General features: G+C 41.4%; 1 protein-coding gene across 7 annotated transcripts in view; it reads left to right on the plus strand.

Annotated features, from left to right (window-relative positions):
• The window catches only part of PLAGL1 (PLAG1 like zinc finger 1), a 49,696-nt gene extending 29,985 nt beyond the window's left edge, over positions 1–19,711 (plus strand). For 6 of the 7 annotated variants that reach the window (XM_065834839.2, XM_071806465.1, XM_065834837.2 and 3 more), the window contains 6 exons: positions 6,067–6,222; positions 7,259–7,371; positions 9,646–9,795; positions 12,891–13,010; positions 14,594–15,090; positions 15,461–19,711. In XM_065834839.2, coding sequence (XP_065690911.2) covers positions 6,067–6,222; positions 7,259–7,371; positions 9,646–9,795; positions 12,891–13,010; positions 14,594–15,090; positions 15,461–16,733 — 2,309 coding nt within the window. In that variant the 3' untranslated portion in view covers positions 16,734–19,711. Of the gene's footprint in view, positions 1–2,027; positions 2,287–6,066; positions 6,223–7,258; positions 7,372–9,645; positions 9,796–12,890; positions 13,011–14,593; positions 15,091–15,460 lie in introns of those variants that run through there. The other variant, XM_071806467.1, reaches the window with a different exon arrangement.
• Positions 19,712–20,740: the final 1,029 nt, after the last annotated feature.

Below are 20,740 nucleotides of genomic sequence, written 5' to 3' on the forward strand. Positions count from 1 at the left end.
TGAGGTGAGGGAAGGTGTCGCTGCAAATCAGCTTCTGGGTCAGGATGCTCACCTGCAGCACTGGGTTCCAGGTTTAGGGAATTAACTCAAGCTGCTGGTCTGACTGAATGAATGGGGTGACAGCAAGGTATACTTGCTCTGTTATTTCTACGTTTCTGTCTCCAAATACAGTAACTCAGTTTTTAAGTTTTACATTTTAGTGGAGTGAGGTGTATAATGTGTTCAATGTTAAGAATGATTGCTGGGATGTTTGCAGACCACCTTCCGTGGGTGGAGAGAGGAAGCCTCCAAAAAGGCGTAGGTTTTCACTCACAGGGTACCGCTTACCCCTGTGCAGGACCAGGACTCCTCCTCCCCCTCCACTAGCATCTCAGGGGCTCTGGTCCACTTGCCTGCTGGCCCGGGAAGGGCACTCTGCAGCACAAGGCTTCAGAAGGGAGCTGGTATGGCCCCAGCAGCGTGTCCTACCATGCCTGTGCTGGTGCCACCAGGCAGAGACTGTGAGGCTTTAGGGTCTCCATGTGTCAAAGGTGTGGGAACTCACTGCTTAAAATCTATTGAAAGTTTCCCTCTCAAGCACTTAGACACTTAGGAGTGAATCTCTTCCCCTCCTTCTTTTTTTTTTTTTTTGGAGGGTGTGGTTTTGGATATGGGGTTATGGAAAATAAAATACCTACTTCCCAAATAATATGCTCTGTGGAACACGAATGTGCAAGTTTTCTGTCTTTGCTCAGAGTGTGAAGTTGGCCCAGAGTGTGGTTTCCTGATTTGTTTATTTTTTCTTCTTCTTCTTCTTCTTTTTTATTTTTTTTTTTTCTATGCAGAGCTGAGCAGTTTTAACTCTCTGCTAATACGAGGTTTTGTTGTATGAGACAAAAGAGACATGAAAAGGAGACACTGAAGAAATGTTCACTTGTTTTTGCAATGGACTAGAGATCAGTTATTACAATTAAAATGTGAAAATCAGTCAGTAAAAAATTTAGCATGACAAAATATCAGAAGTTAACAGGATTTGAATAAAACTAATACGAATTCTGGTAATTATAATGAGTTCTATTTTACTATAACTTAAATAGGATGAATTATTAATCAGTAAAGAGCTTCAGCTCCTTTGTAAATGCACTTTGCACATCAAGCTTAAGACATGTAAGGCTTCTTTCGTAAATGTCTTTTACAGAGGAAATGTGTGGCAGTGACCCACAATAATGGGAAAATAACTTGGGATTAACTGTTTGCTAATTGAGTACTTTGAATTTTTGCCAAATAAATTATGTCGTGGAACAAGGTTTTCAAGCTTTTCCAGCAAAGAGTGCTGCAGAACAAACCACAGGGCAGGAAAACCTCATGTACCTTTGTGTAAGAAGAACCAAGTCGGGTATACTGCACACACAGCGTTATCTTAGACAGAAAACGTCCACAAGGTATTTATGCAGCGTTCCTCTACGTGAGAGCTGAACAAGGCTAACGGAGCAGTACAGTTTTACCCTGGGATGAATTACTGTTGTTTGCTATGCAAATCTTATGATTGTAATTAGGCTAGGATTTGGACTGCTGTGTACACTGATCTTTGTTCTCTCTGTACACAGGAGCTAATTCTAATGCTGCAAAACAGCACAGCGAATGCCAAGCACTGCTCAGCCCAGTGGTTGTTTCTCGTGGGGCATCTTTGCTCCAAGTGGACATTTTAAAAAGAATGATTTACCTCTGCCTTCACAGGGCACATAAATCATACTGCGGGCAGCTGATGGGCCACTGAGTGTTCAAATACTGTAAAATCTCACTTGAGAGTAGAGAAAGCAGGAAGGACTGCCTGATAGGCATCTGGCTTTTAGCTGACTGGTTTTAAAAAGTGGGGTTCTGCCGCTGATTGGTTAAGGAGCTGGTGGTATGTTCGAGCTATCACAACAGTGATTGCAGTTCCCGGTATGGCTGTGTATAGCTCCCGTTATCTCTGCAGCCGAACGGACTTTGTGTAACCACAGACCGTGGCTCCTTGCCCACGCTAATGAGCTCTCCCTGAGGCTGGGCTTGTGCTTCTGGGGGTGGCACGGTGCTACTGTTTTGGAAACCTGAGTTTGTTAACTGTGCTTGACTCCAGCTTACCCAAGCTGCTGCGCCAGCTTGGCTACTGCTGGCCGCAGGAGCTAGTCCCCGTGCAGCGTGGCCAGCCCCAGAGCCGTCTGGAGGACAAGGCAAGGTGGCCGCTGAGGCTGCTGTCTGCAGCCAAGGAGAGCTGCCGCCTACACCTGGACTGGGGGAAGCACCAGCATGGTGAGGATGGTACAGGTGAGCCACACTCAGCCCATTCTCCTCCCAGGGAACGAGGCTGTCAGTGTTTCGGTCAACCCGTGTGGTAGGAGTGCGTCCTGCAGGCAGTGGGGATCACTTTGGTGACCCAAAGAGCAGGATAGCCGACCGTGCCTCCCTGTGGCTGGGCAGAAGTGGGAGCAGGTGCATTCAGGCACAGGGGTACCAGGCTGGGGGTGCACAGGAGATGTACCCTTCTCTTAGCCCATTCAGTGGCGTTTCGCAAGGCATGAGCACCTTGTCCCAGGGATGAGGTGGTGGCAGCACACCTGCAACGTGGTGGGAGGCTGCACCTGCACCTGTGCTGGGCTCTTCTGTACGCGTGCCTCCCTGCTGCTGCAGTGGAGTTGAGCAAAACAAAAATCTACCAACTACAAGATCTATTAGCTTGTGTAGTTTTATATACAGGTAGATTAAAAAGGCAGTATTTGGAACTTTTTCAGAATCGTTGCACAGACATAGAGAAAGAATGAAGAAGTACCCTATAGAGGACAATATAGCACTGCTGCTCTAAAGAGATAGTAAATGGCACCATCTGCTTTTTAACAGCTTGTAGTTCCCGTGAATCTCATTTATTTCTTCTTATTGCCTGCTTGTCTAAATCTCAGCAAAGTACAGTAACAGGGACAGTTTTACTTTGTCTTGCATGCTTGCATATTATCAAGTATTCCTGTACACATGACATCAAATCTGTTAATTTTGTATGTGTACAATTTAGGGAGCAAGAAAACTGTAAAAGCATCAAGTGAGGTACTAGAGTGCTTAACAAAAAGTAGAAAAAATCTTCTTCACAGGAAGTGATTTTTTTAACCAAGTGTATTTCATTGTTTCCATAGCTGGATGCTCCATGTTTCAGAATAGGTTAGAGTGTGTTCTGAGGCTGTTGTTGAGAAAAATTACATTTTACTTAAGCAGTCAAGTTAAAAGGGGGCATAAAATCTGTGTGAGCTTTTCAAACTGGTGCAGCTATGATAATGCACGCATTCCTTCGTCAATGGCATCTGTAATTCAGCATTGAAATACAAAGGATCATGACTTGGTCTGCAATTATCTCTGAGGAAGAACGTGAACTTGATGGTTTTGCGCTGTTAGTTTCAGGGAAAGAAATTACAAAGACCTGCATTTCCCAGAGTAGTCCTTAAAGTTATTATATATACAGTGGTTCAGTCCTGTGCTTCTGGTACACCACTTTTTAGTGTGCCAGTTTTTAGTGTGCAATAAATTCAAAGTCAGTGTACTAACAGGCTGGCATAGGGTTAGAAATACCACATAGTGAATGTAATTATGGGATGCCTGTTAAAGAATTAAATCCCCTCGTTATTCTCTTATGCCATGTGCTGAAACAGAAAATCCTAGAACAAGCCATGGGCAGCTCCAGATATTTCAAGGTGCTGCTCAGCAATGCCAGGTCAGAATCCCAGGTTGTGCTAGCAAGGTGCTTAAAAAACACTTCCAGCTCTGCAGCTCATTTGAGTCAGTGCTGGCTGACAGCCTTGTCATGCCGGTGAGCCATGCCACTTGGGGAGCTGTTTCTGGGACCCTGGGCTTGGTGGCACACTCGGCACCCGTTCGCGTGCAAAGCCGTCCATGATTCTGGAGAAGTGCCTCCCCAGCACCCACACCACATGAATCATTTCAGGCCTTACGTCATGGATGCAGAGGACCAAGGGGGGTTAGCTAACGAGGCACTAGTACCGAATGTGGAGGCTGATTTAAGGGGGAGCCTTTTTCCCTGGTTTCCCTTTCCAGCCTTCGCACGAGCTGCCCACCCTGGGGCCTCCATGGCGGGCACTGCCCTGGAACGGCTGGAAGGTTTGCTCAGGAGCTCAGTAGTGATGAATCACAGAGGCATGGCATGGATTGATAAGGTCGTGTACTTTACGATTAGATACATCCTTCCTCTAACAGTGGTTCTTTGTCTCCATTTTGGTTTTGGTAATGTTTTTCGGCAGTTTGCATAGGACGACTCTCCAAGCAGGAGCTGTTTGACTTGGGACAAAGTCACTATTATTCTAGGTAAGCTCAGAAGCCCTCAAAATTTTGTTGCCCTAGGTAGACATAGATTGTTGGCAATTTATTTAAAAGCCAATTAAGTTAAATCACTGAGAAAATATTTTTATTCTTGCAGGCTAGCTGTTAAGTACTTTCAGGAACATAAAACAGTGTATAAAAATCTTCCTTGCAGCTATATTATTTATTTTTTGTGCATATTAACTGATGGCTGTGGAGTGGCATGCTCTTCATCTGTAGCATTAGCAAAAAAAAATCATGTATTTCAGCTATTCATAGTGCAGGTGTGCAGTCTGGGAGCCATGGCAAAAGCAAGCTATTACAATGGTTGCCAAATTGAAAAATATGGACTATTGCAGTGCCTGCAGCCTGACCAACATGCGAGTCTACCTCCTCATTTAAAGTTGATGGAGAACCAAAAGAACACAATAGGAACACGTCAGGCTTATTTGGAGAGATTTTGGACTAGAATTTTGATACATGTAATTTAGTCGAGTGCCTATTTGTGTTTACAAACTGAAACCTTTTCAAGCTACCCCGAATATTGCTTTTTGGTGCTACTGTCCTTTATCAGAGACCCTCTCTGATGTCTCTACAGGCAGTGTCTCCTGAGCCCTTATGCTTCTTTTGACCTGCCTTTGGATATGAGTCCCTGTTCGTGGTGAAGCCTCACGTCTCCTGCCCCAGCCCCATGGCTCCTTTGGGCTCTCTCGGCTGTTCTGGCTCCTGTCCTCTGCTCCTTATTGTCACTTACTGAATAGACTTGCTCAGCAGAGTTTTCAGAAATAAAACAAAATGAGGTAGTCATGGGTGACCCAGAGCAGCTTTTCCTTTTAATTCAGTCATAAAGCTTTGTTGACTTGCTGGTTTGGTTTCTACTGTCTATAAAAAGGTTTTGTGCAAGCAGTCCCATTTTTCCCATCGCCCTGTGTGACACCAGCGCTGGGATGACCTTCTGCTGGAGACTCTCATTGCTCAGTTGTATCACCGCTCCCTGTGAGTTTCCCTGGCAACCAGTTTGAGCTACGCTGAACCAAAAATACTTCACTGGGCTGGGGGAAAGTCAGTTTGCAGATGAGTATTTCTCATTAATGACTTCTGGATGGTTGTTGTGTTCAGCGCATAGATGTCATTATTGGGAACCGATGGCTGGGAGATGTGACATGCCCCTTTTGCTTAGCTCCACTGGCAGCACGGTCTGTGGGAAGGCTGCCTTTGTGTCACTGGCAACTGAGTTGCGACTGTGAGACCCATCATACTCATTTTACATGATACACCAAGGGTCTTGTATTCTACCGAGAACGGTCTGTGCAGGTCACGAAGTCACAGTGGTCTTTCTTGGACCTCTGCAAATTACCTTGGTTATTGCTACTAACTTTGCTCTTCTCATTTCTGTATAAATAAATGCACCTTGATTTATAGATGTGCATGCTGTGAGCTCTAGTCTTGCTGCCATCCTAGTCTTCAAAGGCATGGTTTGTGACACGTCTCAATGAACATGTGTGTAAATCGTTGGAGGTCAGGATCCACCGGTTAACATAGGAGAGAATGTGCAGACTGGAGGTCTTACTTCAAACCTTCCTCATTCAGTTTTGCCTTTCAAATAATCTTTTCGCTACCTAATGTAAAACATGTGAAGAAAAGCATTGGTCATTCAAGATGTGTTCTCAAGGTGACAAAATTAGAAGAGGCAAAATTGGAGAGCAGTGTGTCATTTTTAGTAACAGGTTCCCTTTTCTGGATTTGCAGGGTGTGAGGATTGCGGTAAAAGCCTTATAGGAGAATGCAAACTCCACGGACCACTCATCAGGGCTAAAGATAGGGTTATTCCTAGCCGAGCCCGTCTCACCCTACCTCATTACCTCACTTTGCGAGTGTTGGAGCTGCGAGCTGGAAACCAGCAGAGTAAGTATTTTAGCTCTTTTCCCCATATTTAAGAAAGAGAAGGCAAAAGTACCAACACTGGCTTGTTTTCATAAATAACTCAAGGCATAATCCTGGGTTATTAACAGTATGAAGACTATTTTCAGCTGAGCACAGCTAGAGCTCACATTCAGCTACTGGTTTTTATGACTGATTTCTAGTAACCTTGATGCATAAACTGATGGCAGGACATTAGCCAAAGCTGGTGTGACATTTAGCTGCGAGCAATCAGTTAGCTCTGTTCAGCCAAAACAAGTTTAATGAATGTTGCATTTGTATCTAATAGTAACAGCCACGCACTATTACATATTTTCTTTTTCTTTTTCCAAGCATGCAAAACAGGAAAGAGTATTCAATAAGAGGTCAGAAACAAAATAATAAATAACACCCCTTGTCCACTCCTTGCAAACTCGAAAGAATACAGTATGTTAAGTTACCTTTTGCAGCATCTTCAGTTCATATTATAGAAAGAACGTTGTTTCCGTCTGAGGGCAGGGCAATTTCACTGCCCAGACTTGAAAAGGGAACAACATCCTTAGTGTGCAAATTTTCAAAGGCTACCTGTGTAAAATTAGTCCTGCCCAGATTGCATTTCAGAAAGAGAATGACAAGATGCCTATTTTGTCACACCATTGGTAGTAAGCAGGGGAATAACTAGAATGATCAAGACAGCTCATGTGTCTTAGATTCTCTCCACTTGTATTGGGAGAGACCAACCTCATAAATTATGCCAACAGACAGATCACTATGATGACATCAGCTTGCCAGTTGAAGAGGATTAACATGTTTGTGTTGCATACTCACTTTAATATTCTGTCATGGATTTTAGGCACCTCTGTATATATTACATCCTTTTTAGATTATTCCCATTAGAATTATTTACCTGGGTTATTTGTCTAGAAGAATAATTCATTATTTCTGCACTGTGCGTTTGTCTCCATTTTCACAGCTGTCAATATACAAGAAATAGTTCATGATGTCTGTTTTAATAATAGACTGGTCTTTATTTTATTCACAGTTCTTGGAGTATTTGCAAAGAAAGTGATACAGAAGAGAACACAGTTTGGTCCTTATGTTGGGCAACTGTCTACAAAACTGACCTGCTATGATGAGAGCAGGCTAGTCCTGCAGGTAAAAACCCAGTGACTTGCAATGAAGTTCATATGTGTCTGTAACAATTCTCAAGGTTTTTCACCAGTCAGTTTGCCGACTGATCTAGTTAATTAATTGTACCTCTGATCCATATGTGTGAGTGTAAATCACGTTACTAGGTAGCACAGCATAACCTGAAGTAACAAATGTTCTTGTATATTGTGTTTTCTAGAAGTTTACTTTCCTGCTTTCTAGTTCTTACAATTTCCAGGGTTATTTACCTATTGATCTAACATTTCTTGATGAATGTTTCACAGGGCATGGCTACGGAAGGTATCCAAGCATAGTACTGTCTTCCCAGATAAACCAAAAAGTTTCGTGCTTAACACCGTGCCACTGAAAGGGTTGAATTTGTGCACTGAGTTAGCAATAGTGGCAGAAATATGCACTAAGGCACCAGCTTAGCAGGGAGGAACAGTACAGGCATGAGGAAATACTTTAGTGATGCGATTATATATAAACTTTGACACACAGTGCACTAACTCAGTTTATTTCGTCACATCGTTATTTAGGGCTGGTACCATCCCTTGCTGCATGTACAGATACCGATTTTCTCATATGGACCCTGACAGTACTGTTTGTACTTTATCCAATACAAACAGTGGCCTCTCGGGACTAACCTAACTTAGGCATCTCTGCATGTGCATCTTTTCCCACAGGAATTCCATGAGAGTAATAGTTGATCATGATCCCCCACACCCTCCTCTTTGCATTTTGGTGCACGGGGTCACACCTGTGCTCACCTCTCTGTCATACTGCAAATCTGTGGTCAAGCTGCAGCCTCCGCCAGCACTTCCCAACAAGTCATGGTTCTTCCAGAGCCTGCATTTCAGATCGAGCCCACTCATTCCCCAGGAGAGAGGGACCAGCAGCAGCTGGCCTGTGACATGTCTTCTGTCTTCATTTGAGCTTTCTTGAGAAGCTTGGGACTGGAAAACACTGTGTGTTGTGAAGGAAGGCATAGATACAGATACTTCTGTAATTTCATTTGAGAGCAACAGTAATTGCTGTAAGCTTCGTTTGCTCTTGGAAGTCATGTGAATGGTCTGCCAGGAAAGTAACACTGTCCTTCTGTGGAATTTTCATGGCATGTTGACACCAGAGGGGATTTGTTCTTCTCTATAACTAAATTTCTTCCGTCTTTTTATGAAACACTTTAATTCTTACAAATGCAGAAAACTTACTTCTCTACCAAGCTTGTGAGCATGGATGAGCTAAGCACCCAGTTCCTTCCTCTTCACCAAGCCATTGTAAACCACACCCTGCCCTTTATCAGTCAGCCCATTTGCTTAAAAGTGTGCAGCGATAAGCACAGCTCTGGCTGATGAATGGACTGTTTCTTCAGAAGAGGAGACTGGAGTCCCAGGTTTCCTACATGACATCAGTAGCTGCCTTGATTTCTCCCTAGCAGCATTCTGAGTATGTGACCAAAGTTGTCCAACAGGCAGATATTTTAATTGGAAACATGACGAAGTTAGATACAGTACTTTCCAGAAGCAATGGGATTGTAATTTTTTTTTTTTTGGCATTTAATTGCTCACTTACATGGTTAGTAGGACATATACATGCTGTGCTGACAAGCTTTTGTACAGTTTCAGCTGTCTGTGTTTTGAGACTGTATTGCGGAAAAGCAACTGTCTTGTACGAGGTCAGAAGCATTTGCCTCACAGAGGCATTCTTTTGGAAAGGAATCTAGGAAAAATGAAGTAAAGCAAAAAGAGATCTCTCTGGCACAATTGTTCATTCATATTTACTTTTGCATTGTTAAGAGGAAAAAGAGAAGACTGTTAAAATGCCATTATATAGTGTGTTACCTCTCTGGACTTATTACACAAGTTATACAATTGTTCCATGCAAAATGTAGCATTAGTACAGCACTGAAGTTTGAGATTATCAAGGTCTCAGGAAGTACATTAAGGCTAAAGCTTATCTTTCTACCTGCCTGCACTTAGCTCTTATAATATTATCTCTATATAACATAAAATGATGAAATATAAAGTGGAAACACATACAAAGGTCTACAGTTATTTTAGTAGCTGGGTGCCTTGACAGGTATTCATTCTTCACTTTCTTTTGCACTCAGTATTCTTTTAAGAGTGATCTATTTCAAAACAACCGCGATTTCAAAGAACATATGACCAAGACAGGGTAAATAACTGATAGCCATGATTCCAAGTTAAAGAAAACTAATGTACCTCTATCTAGGACTTGGTTTTATCATGTTCTTTCTCCTGTCCTCCCACTTTGTTTCAGGTATTGAAAGATGGAGGGAAGTACTTTCTGGACACTCCCAATGAAGACTGTGGAAACTGGATGATGTTTGTCCGGCTAGCCCGGAACCAAGAAGAACAGACCCTTGTGGCTTATCAGCACTGTGGAGAAGTCTACTTCACAACTGTTAAGGTAGTTAAACCCACATTGCTTCACCTATCATCCAAACGGAAATTTATTGACCACGGTTCTGAAAGGGTAACCCTTTTACAGCTGAAAGATTGATTATAATATATTCTCCCAACTGAATCTTTATTACATACCACCTTTTATGTCACTGAATCCATAGCAGAGCAAGCAGTGTATGGGGTTTTGTAGTAGAAGGCAGCGTGTGCTTGCTGTTGTGGGTAGTGAAGAAACTGAGCAGACAGAAACTAATATAATTAATGATGGCAGTGTTTAAATGTGAATGCTGTGAAGTCTTTCAGTTCCAGATAGGTATGTGGTGAGATTATCTGGCATTGTTACATTCAACAGTACTTCATCCTGGGAAGAACAAACACACTCCTTTCCTCTGTTACATTTTGGACGTTGTATTCTGAGCGCGTCACCAGGTGTTCAGGCACAGGTTGCTAAGTGTAATCTTTATGTACTATTTGCCACTCTCATTAAATCTGAAGACTTAACTGCAGAACTTACAATACTGCAATGTTGCCATGAAATGATTGGTTTATGTTAGAGATTTGGGGCTGCAACTTCATCTGGGAAGAGAGAACAAAATACTCTCTATAAATGACACTGGAACATAGAGTCTTGTTTTTTGTTGTTTTGACCACTTTCTCAGGCAAAGTTTGTTTTAATCAGAACTTACTCCTTCGTACACTCAGGTAACTGAAGTCTGTATGTTGAACATTCATTGTTTTCCTTTTTCATTCTTAAGTTAATGCTTGTATATCATTGTGAGCAACATTAAAAAAAAAAAAGATATCATATTAGTCAAAAGAAATTACTGTGGGATTGAAATCCAGTACTTCAATTTCATTCCCAAGACTTGCACTATTTCTGTGGGATAGTATTGTTTACTTTTGTTCCTCCACTTTTGATTCTCCACCTGCACAGTGAGAAAAATATTTACCACACAGTGATGATGTGAGAATAAATTAATAGTGATTAAATTTTACAACTTCAAAGCCTTTTATAGCAGCATGAAGTGTAGTTGCTTTTGGATTAATATTAAAATAATTATTAAAAAAAAAAATCATTGTAAAACAGTATATGCTAATCTGAGACATTGTTTAGGCTGTGTTTGAGATTCTGATGCAGTCCATAGCATTTGAGATTTCAGTTTGATTTCAAATGCATGCTATCCTTGTAGAACTGACAGGATTAACAATACTATATTTGGGAAGCATGAACAAATATTTTTCCAAGAAGTTGTAGTTATGAACTGGTAACTTACAACTTCCAGTATAATTTAAATACTATTGAAACAGCTCTCTGCTGACTTTAGCAGGACTCCGTTCATTGGCATAATGGAGAGTTGCATCCTATATACTGACATGAAGATCATTTTAGGATGAGGAATGTGTCTTGGAACATTACTGTGCTGTGTACCAAAGGGAATTATTTTCATTTTATTTCTTTTAAGTCCCAGTATCATTCACAGTACTGGGGCATCCCATAGATTTAGTCCTGGTCAGAAGTGGTAGCCTTCTGCTACACTTAAGCACACCCTGCTGGTCATGGTACGAGGCTGCCTTAGGGCTGGTTATGAAGATATTTTCTCAAGACATTTTGAATAAAGTCTGTTAAGTTGGGAGTAGAAGGTTTGGCTACTTTCCCCACTGATTTTACAAAGAGATGGGATTTTGGTGACATGAACCAGCAGCTACACAAACATTACACGTAAGGGTCATACTAACAGCACCATTACTGTACTCGCTGACCTAATGACTGCAGTCTCTAGAAATAAGTGCTTTAAAAAAATATAGACTTAGAAGGGAGTAAAAATCATCCCCTGTTGCTGTTGCTGTCTGTCTGATCACAGGAGTCGCCTCATGTCCTTATTGAGTGGAGAATCCAGTACTTACCACTTCTGTTTAGGCCAGGTGTTATCAAAATGTACAACCAACCAATTCTAGTTGTAGTTAGCAAGCTGGCTTGTGCTTGGGAGTTCAAAAGTTCAGTTTTCGACGTTGGATGCACAATTACCTGTCAGCATTCACTATCTAAGTTGTCTTTCAACTAACATTCTTATCCAACACCAATGTTAAAAAAATAAGTACAGTTTAAGATGTGAAACTTTGTGGAGTAAGAGTCAGCTGCTCTCCTTCCAGGGTAGTTTGTTCTTTTTAGTGGCTCAATTTTAGTTTAGTTTAAATAAAGCTACAAGTACAGTGCAGATTTGCCCCATCCCTGTTGCAGCAATGTTGTCTTTTATTATAGATGAAAAAAAAAGTGTACAGGGCCTGGAAGTCATATAAATCATAACCCCAAAAGTTAGTTTTCTCCCTATATTTTAAATAACTGATGGATCTTTAGCCAGTTAGTGTAATCATTCCAGTCTTTTTCTATTTGCTGTATTATTGACTGAAAGTATTTGTCAGAGGAGATCATAGTCCAGTCCAAGGAAAGATTTGGGCAGGCATGACTGGGTGGGAGACTGCAGATTATGGGCTACCCTAAGACCAGTCTGGGAAGACTTCAGTGAGAGGAGGGCAGAGGTGCAATAAAGCACATGCATGTAAAGCCTGACACACTGGAGCCAGCACTTGGAAACATGCAGGTTAGAACTGCAGTCCACATATTGATCAACTCTGCACCCAGGCTTTGTGAGTGTGACACATCTAGGAGGCATCCAAATGATGCATTTTTCCTTTGCCTGTACCCTGTAGTTAAGCATTATGTTCAGTGGGCTTCGAAATATGGAGGAATAGGCATAGGATATTGCTTGGAAAGACTGCTGGATGTCTGAACACCACAGACAAATAGATCTCACTGAGCAAAGGTCATAAGGGCTGAGGCACCTCTCCTGATACTCTTCCCCCCAAAATCTCTGTCCACATGCATTTCTACTTCTAGAAACTGAAGGTGTCAAACCCTAGTGGACAGTAATACTCAAAAAGTGCTTGAATCTTGAAATAAAGTTTCTAATAATTTAAACTGATTTGAAGAATGCAACTTGGGTAAGGACACAAATCGTACACACACCTCCTACCAATCTTCAGTATTATTTATTATGGGAAAATTGGCACAAGTAGACATGTGCTGTCTTCTTCGATTCACAGCCAATTGAACCCCACACAGAATTGAAAGTATGGTATGCTGCCGATTATGCCAAATTTATGGAAGCTTCTGCAGTCTTCATTAAAGAAGAATCTGATGTCTGTCCTTTGCCTCCAGTAACAGTAAGTACACCTCATCTCCATTCAAGCCATCACCAGACACAGTAAATTACAATTTACATACTTTCTCTTTTGATGTAACTCTGGTAATACTAGAATAGACCATAGTGTAGTAGGCTAACATAAAGCCAAGAGCAATTTTAGACGAGCAACTACTCAGAGAAAGGCTGCTCTTTTTCTCCTGTGCTTGTACTCCAATGGAGCCATTAGATATAGCCAATAGCCAGTGGCACCAGTGGGATGTGTTGGAAAGACTTGAGATTGGCATTAATTTGTATATAACCAAGGTTTCCAGCCTCAGACGCCTTTCACCAGTTCCCCCTTTTTATGCTCTGACTGGTTGATCAGATAATGCACTGAGTGTTTCAGTCCTTCATGTGCAATAACCCTTCTCTTCTAATCCTATACCTTCTCCTCTGTATGATAGTAGGAATGCTTCAACTGATAGGAAAAGTTCCTAAGAAGTGTTGAAAACATGACCCTGAAGATTGATACCTGCTCTAGAAGGAAATGTTCAACAGGGAATATGATAGAACCAGGAATTCAGAGGTGCTCCGGGAAGGGAAGTAACACCATAGTTGTGTTTTCATGTGAGGGCTTAAGAGAATACCCCAGAAAGAAGGGGTGGGAGGGCCACAGTGTCAGACACAGGTAAGGAAGGGGAGTGCTCTGTCCCTTGATGAAGACAGATTGGGTATAGCCTCACCATGTTCTCAGAGCAAGCTAGCTCAAGAGCAAGGGAAGGTAAGGACAGTTTATGAGAAGCTAAAGTAAAATATAAAGACAGCTAATGATGTACACGTTCGAGTATTAATTGAAAATACATTTTATCAGTGACTGGGGTTTTTTTGTAATTGTTTTTCATTGAAATTTTTTAACTGTCAATATTCAAAGTGAATTCAACTCAATCTCACACTTACTTCCACAGAAATAATGCTTCCAAATAATGCCTTGCTTGCCAAAAATGTTTGGTTTAATGTCTCTAAGTTAGGATAGGCCTGAGATCCCCAAACCTAAGGTGTTTCTTACTGAGTTTAAGAAAGTCTAATGCCAAGTGTCAAGCTAAGTGAGGAAGTCCTGGAGACAGTGACCATTACTGTCTGGTAAAGCATGCAGTCAGCCCAAAACATAAGGAAATCCTGTACAGCTAAACTGCATTTGTGTGCAGAAACCCATCCAATTTTTGTATGGTTGCAATAGCAGATAAATTATATCAGTCTAAGGATAAAGTACAATTTCCAACTGCTTTCAAGAATAATTCCATAAAGGGAGCAAATGTAGAGGCTTTGAAATTTAGTAAGCTCAAGCAAACAAAGGTGAAGGACTTGGGACTGTTACAGTAAATGCTAAACAAAAACATGGAAATAATTATTTAGCCAACCATTCTTTTTTCTTTCTAGTTTGTAGGCTCCTAGAGAAAATCTGTTTCCAGCTGAACAGTCGTGTGGTAGTACACTGAAGTAAATACTGCTAGGGACAACAACAGGTTTTGAGAAAGCCCAAGAGAAGATATAGGGTCAGTGAGAAGAATATGGCCTTACCTTAGAATGGCCAATATGAAAGACCTGTTTCTGTTCTCATTGCAGAAGGAGCCTGTAGACCCTTGGATATGCTCCAGCTGTAGAAGCACTTTTGCAACTTTTGCTCTGCTAGAATCTCACCAGTGCATCCATAAAGACCGAGTCCTCACCACCAGATTCAGATCACCAAATAAATTGGGACCTGTAAAAGCAAAAAGCAAACTGAAAGGGAAACTAAGAGGAGCAGCATTAGGCAAAAGCATTGCCCAGTGCTACGGGACCATTTCCTGTTCCTCTGCTGCAAAGCTTGGCTGTGCTGGCTCTGGAAGCACTTGTGATGCTCTTGTGAGGTTTATACCTAAATGGAGAAATGGCCGGTCTTCATTGTTGAAGGGAAGAGAAGTGAAGCAGCCAGACAGTTACCCTTGCCGACTCTGCGGGAAGATATTTGATTCCATTGACAAGCTCACAGTCCACACTTACGCGCACAAAGGGGAGCGCCCCTACAAGTGTTCACAGCACGGATGCACAAAAGCCTTCATTTCCAAATATAAACTGCTCAGGTACAGCTCTGAAGGCACTCCTTTTCTGGTGGGTGGGTGGGTGGGGAAAAAAAGCCAAGAACATCTTTTTCCTCTCGAGTGTCCTAGTGGCACTTAATTCCCAAGTTTCAGTTTTTATTATTCCTGTTTTGGTAGAATTGGAGAAAAACTGATCTCCCTCAATTGTGGGGGCTACTCAAAAAGATTATGTTGAGCGCTTTTAACCTACTCTAGGGTTTATGCTTAACACTTTGCCCCCTTTTACTGATAATCTGAGAACTTGTGAAAATGCCTTCCTTCAAGAGTGCTGGTGTTTTCAAGTCTTGAAGTTGCACTGTGTCCTAGAGTGAATGTAAATGCAAATATATATATATTTTTTTTTTGGTCTTAGGCACTCAGCCACTCATTCTCCACAGAAATCTCACCAGTGTGGGTACTGCGAAAAGACCTTTCACAGGAAAGACCATCTAAAGAATCACCTTCAGACTCATGACCCTAACAAGATGGCCTTCAAGTGCGAAGAGTGTGGCAAGAAGTACAACACCAAGCTAGGCTATAAGAGACACTTGGCTCTTCATGCAGCCACCAGTGGGGACCTTACCTGTAGGGTATGTGCCCAGGAGTTTGGCGGTACTGAAGTTTTGTTGGAACACCTCAAAAGCCATGCAGGAAAACCAGCTGGCAATACCAAGGAAAAGAAACACAAGTGTGACCACTGTGAGCGTCACTTCTACACCCGTAAAGATGTGCGACGGCACATGGTAGTTCACACAGGCTGCAAAGACTTTCTGTGCCAGTTTTGTGCCCAGAGGTTTGGGCGGAAGGACCACTTGACTCGCCACACTAGGAAGACTCATCCACAAGAACTGCTGAAGAGCAGGTTGCAGAACGGTGACTCAGTGGGTCTCCTTGACCAGCTTTTCCCATTCAGACTGAAGGAAGATGCTAGCATACTGTCCGCTTTTCCTGAAAGGGTCTCTGTGCAGAATGGGATTTTGAATAGTTCAGAATCGGAGGAATACAACTGTTCACACCTTCATTCCCAGCCAAGCTTACAAACCGCTTTTCCTCTGGAACCTTCTCATTTGCCAAGGATGGGCTGTGCAGACAGCCTTCCAGCTGTCCATCCTACACCATGCTCCACAGCCATTCCTGCCAACCTGAACCTTCAGCAGCCTAATAAACATGACCTTAGTTCTACCTCATTTGCAGCAGGATCCCTCAAGACTCTACCGATAAAAGTGGATGTTAAAGGTTATAACATGCATCTTCCTGAGGACCTGCCATTACCAGAACCTCAGTCTCTCCACAAAATCAGTCTGGAAGAAGCTTCCTCAGGGTCTGTAGGGGATACTAACAAGTACCCAATGCACAAGGAGACAGAGGCAGCAGCTGAAACTACGAGCCTGCCTTTCATGGATCTCACTCATGTGATGAGTTTCTGGCAGCTCCCACCAAGTGACAACCAGAACACTGCTGGAGACATGACAATGGCACTTGGTCCGGAGGAACCATCACACAGGCTGAATGGCATTGGCCAACAGCAAGGTCTTCAGCTAGCAACTGGTGGGATGGCCATAAACCAGCTGCACCATCTTCCTCGTTCCTTTCCATCCACTACAAATTCTGTAACATTGCCTCATTTTCACCATGCCTTTAAATAACTATCACCATGGGGTTGCTTGTTTGTTTCGGGTTTTTTTCCCCTTCTTTTTTAAAGACTGTGCTTCTTAAATCTGTTAGGATGGGGTAGTTTTGGTTTGGGTTTTTTTGTTGTTTTGTTGTTTGTTTTTTTTTTTTTTTAAGAAAAACTGCCGCAGATGTTTTCAAAGCACATTATGAACATGGTAGTTAAATTCAGGATGTTAATAAACGAGAAGCTCTATTTTTCATACTACTATTAGTTTTTTAGCATATGACAACAGTAGAACTAACATATCTCCCTCAACACCTTCTCTATTTTTGTTTCTTACCTTTCAGGCAAACAACTGAATAAATATCTTCAATGATAGCAAAGGATCATAACAGGCACAAAAAAACTATGGCTACTGCAGTAGGAGAAATAGGGTTAGGGTGAATGGGAAGAGGGGGGAAATCACAGGAAAAATAATTTTAATGAGACATAAATCACAGCAAATTTATACACATGGCAAATGTAACAAACTATTTATCAACATCACATAGATTTCTGTTAAGCACTTAATTACTGAACTTTATGAATCTTTATTTTAAATCAAAATCATTCCAAGAATAAATCTTACCTCCTTGTTTCACTTTTTTATAAATGGAGAAGATCACTATCGTGATTACATTTAACTAGATTTTGTTTTCTGAGGTGCACTTCAGCTGTGTGTATTTCATGTATTTTTCTCTTGGGGCTGGAAATAACTACCACTTCTGCATGGCTGTTTAAGAACTGATGTCTTGTACATGTGCAGTTTTCAGAATGGGAAGTGAATTGTCTCAAAGGCTAAAGCAAAACATTAATTTTCACTTAGAGCTGGATCTGGCAAGGTATCAGACACTGGGCTTTCACTCTAGTAAAGCGCTTAAGCATTTGCTTAAATTTAAGCATATGTTATCCCATTGGATCAACAAGTTGATTCATTTAACACTCAATAAAAAAATAATGTTTCCTACCTAAAGGGCCTTTATTCAACTTCTCTTGATAAAAGTGGCCTTTGTTTAGTCTGGAAAATGATTATTCATCATAGCCAGCTGAAATGTGGATTCCTTCACAGAAGCCCAGTTATGGCCAGGCAGCCTGCCCAGGGGAGCCTGCGATCAGGTGAGACCTCTGTGGGAGCATGTCCATATGCAGAAGGGTTGTGGTGATGAGCTCATGCTTGGCCCTGTTCAAAACCAGGTTATGAACCTGCCTCCCAAGTGTCACCTGAAGTTCATGGGTGTGATTGAGGCCATTTTAATCGCAGGGGTTTATCTCAGTAGCCTTGGGACAGCTGCAGTTGGACTTCCAGCCTTTGTTTCTTTCAGACCAGAACCACAGGGACTTACATTTGTTTCCTGGAGCAAACTGTCCATGTACACTTCCAGTTGAGGGTCTTTTGGTGTGACAGTCCTAGCAACTTGTTAGGAAAGATTTTTTTTTCCCCCTAGATTTCCAGAAGCAGACACACAGATTCAGATTCCAGAAGTTTTTCTTAAATAAATAAATAATTTCTAAAGCATAGCATGGAGAGGAGCTTGAGCTGCGTGCCTCTGAAAGGGGGACCCTGAGCAAGGAAAACCCCAGGCAAGTGTAAATCTAAGCTTCCTATCCCTTGTGCATCAGTTTGGGCCAGTTGTAAAATCAGAGTTTGAGGGCTCCTCATTCTTCAGTGGATCTCTTAATTTTCATCTGGTGGGCTGTTTCTTATCTCTGTGGGTATTTGTCTTTTACTTAACTGGATGCCAATACTAGGTCCTGTCCATCAGTTGCTATTTGACACCTGCAGCTGGGGAGATAAATAAGTCCTTGACAATAGCCAAAACATTCTTCTGTGTCTCATCTTCTTTTAGACTTGCTGTTCTGTTCCTTAACTTTTACCTAGGGATGCAGCTTCTGCTGATAATCAGAAGCTCCCTTATCTTCTTCTTTGAACAGACTTTGGGGGCCTTTTTGCTTAACAAGGCAGAAAGTTTGAAAGTTCACAACCTGCGGCCTAAGCGAACTTAGGTACTTATGCTGAGCAAGTTCTATATAAGCAGTTTCTAAAAAAGTTCTATAAAAAGCAGTATACCAAATAATTCAATAAGCTAAAGCAGTCTATTTCCTAACAACCTAGTGCATAAACTAGCAGAAATTGGAAAGTCACATCTCCCAGTAGATGACATTATCAAAAAAAACCAGTTTACTTTATTGACTAACCCATGCTTATAAAAAAATTTAATCCTGGTTTTAGTGGATGGTGCAATTACTAATGGATCTTGTTGCAGCTAAAACAGAGTAAATTCTCAAACCCTGAGTGAGCTCATTTTCTTCTCCACCGTTAGTCACAGGAATATTTTGAGACAGCTTCAAATATAAAATATTTTTAAATGATTGCTCTTTTGCTGTTAATGAACTGCAATGACATTGTACAACTACAAGCTGAATATACTTAAAAGTTTATCAGTACTTGGATTAAGTAAAGGTTGTATTAATTCAGTCAATGTGAGAATGTGTTCTTCAGATACACTGTTGAGGGTATTTTGTGTTAAGAAAATTTTTTACATAAGGCAAACCAGAAGGGATTTTAAGATAATTCTTGTAATGACAACAGCAGGAGGAAGAGCAGGTGCTGCACTGTCATGCCCATTTAGCAGTTATTTAAATGGCAAGTTCCAGAACAGGGAAAAGGTTACAAACAGTGTTACATGCACATTCTACAGCTAGGCTTGTATTTCCATCCAGACTTGGAAAGGTGTGTGCATATGTTCACATATTGCATTGTTTTCATTGTTCATGCCAATTGTGTCCACTTGTCTTGCTCCAAGCCTATGTACTTGGAAAAAAAAAAAAGCAAACCCACAAATTTTGTAGCACTGCCAGATCATATATTGTTAATAGACAGTTTGTCATTTTGGTTTGTGCTTCTGTAGGAGATGTAACTAATTACTGGATTACTTGTCTTTGAATTAAAATGTGATGTTAAAAAGAAAACATTATGCAAACACTGAGCCAGATGGGCACCCAATTTTTGGGGTGCCGGACTGTAGCTCTGAGTTGCCAAGAGAGGGGTGCTGCCTGGCCTCAGCATCTTCTGAAACATTGAAAGATGCATTGGTGAGAGATGCTTATCATATGTAACTATGAGTTATAAACCAGTGTGATATGTGGCAGCTAAACAACAGAATTGCTATAATGAAATGATACTGTAAAAACAGAGAAACTTAGCATTTGCTCTCATACCAAAACAAACAAAAAAAAAATGTGTAATCATTTTATGAAAAGAAAAAAAAGGAAATCATGTAAACCTGCTGAAAAAATGTTGAGGAGCTAAAACTACACTCCTGCACTGTTCTCACCCCCTATCAGAAACCATGTTTCATTTAATTTTACTTCGGTTTTATTTACCAACTGTTCTGTTCCTGTTGGGACTCTCCATTTTCTTAACCAATGAGCTGTTGCTAATTTTCAAGAGTTTTTCCCAGCCAGTCTAAAATAGGATGGTAAGTTCCATATATTAATGACTGATTTATTTTTCTGCTAGCAGAATTTTAAAGTACTCTTCTTGAATACATCATTCCTGTCCCTATAATTGTGTTTTCTGTTGGGCACTGGAAAATGAACTGTTGAATCCATACCAAACAGCTCTACAAACAGAGAAATAAGGTGGGGGACCCCAAACACAGCATTTGCTTTAACTTTTGAGGGTTCATTTACCAAGGTATAAAAGAACACAGCTGTGATAACATTGAACAAGACAGTTTGGTATGGGGTTGGTTTGGTTCTCCCTCCTGCCCTCACCACGCACCTTCTTCCTGGTTTGAAGAAAAGGCCAAGAAGCTCCGCTTTAATATATTTGGGCTGATTTCTAGAGAAGCACTTTGGATCGTGAAATACATGCTTACAGTATTAACCTAGCAAACAATAATTGCTTTCAGAAATAAATCCCTGGAGATTAGTAAAAGCAGGTTTTACTATCTTTGTCCTATTCCCATGCCCAACCTTGCAATTAACAAGTCTGCA

Source organism: Patagioenas fasciata, chromosome 3 (genome assembly GCF_037038585.1).
Source record: "Patagioenas fasciata isolate bPatFas1 chromosome 3, bPatFas1.hap1, whole genome shotgun sequence".
NCBI lineage: Eukaryota > Metazoa > Chordata > Aves > Columbiformes > Columbidae > Patagioenas > Patagioenas fasciata.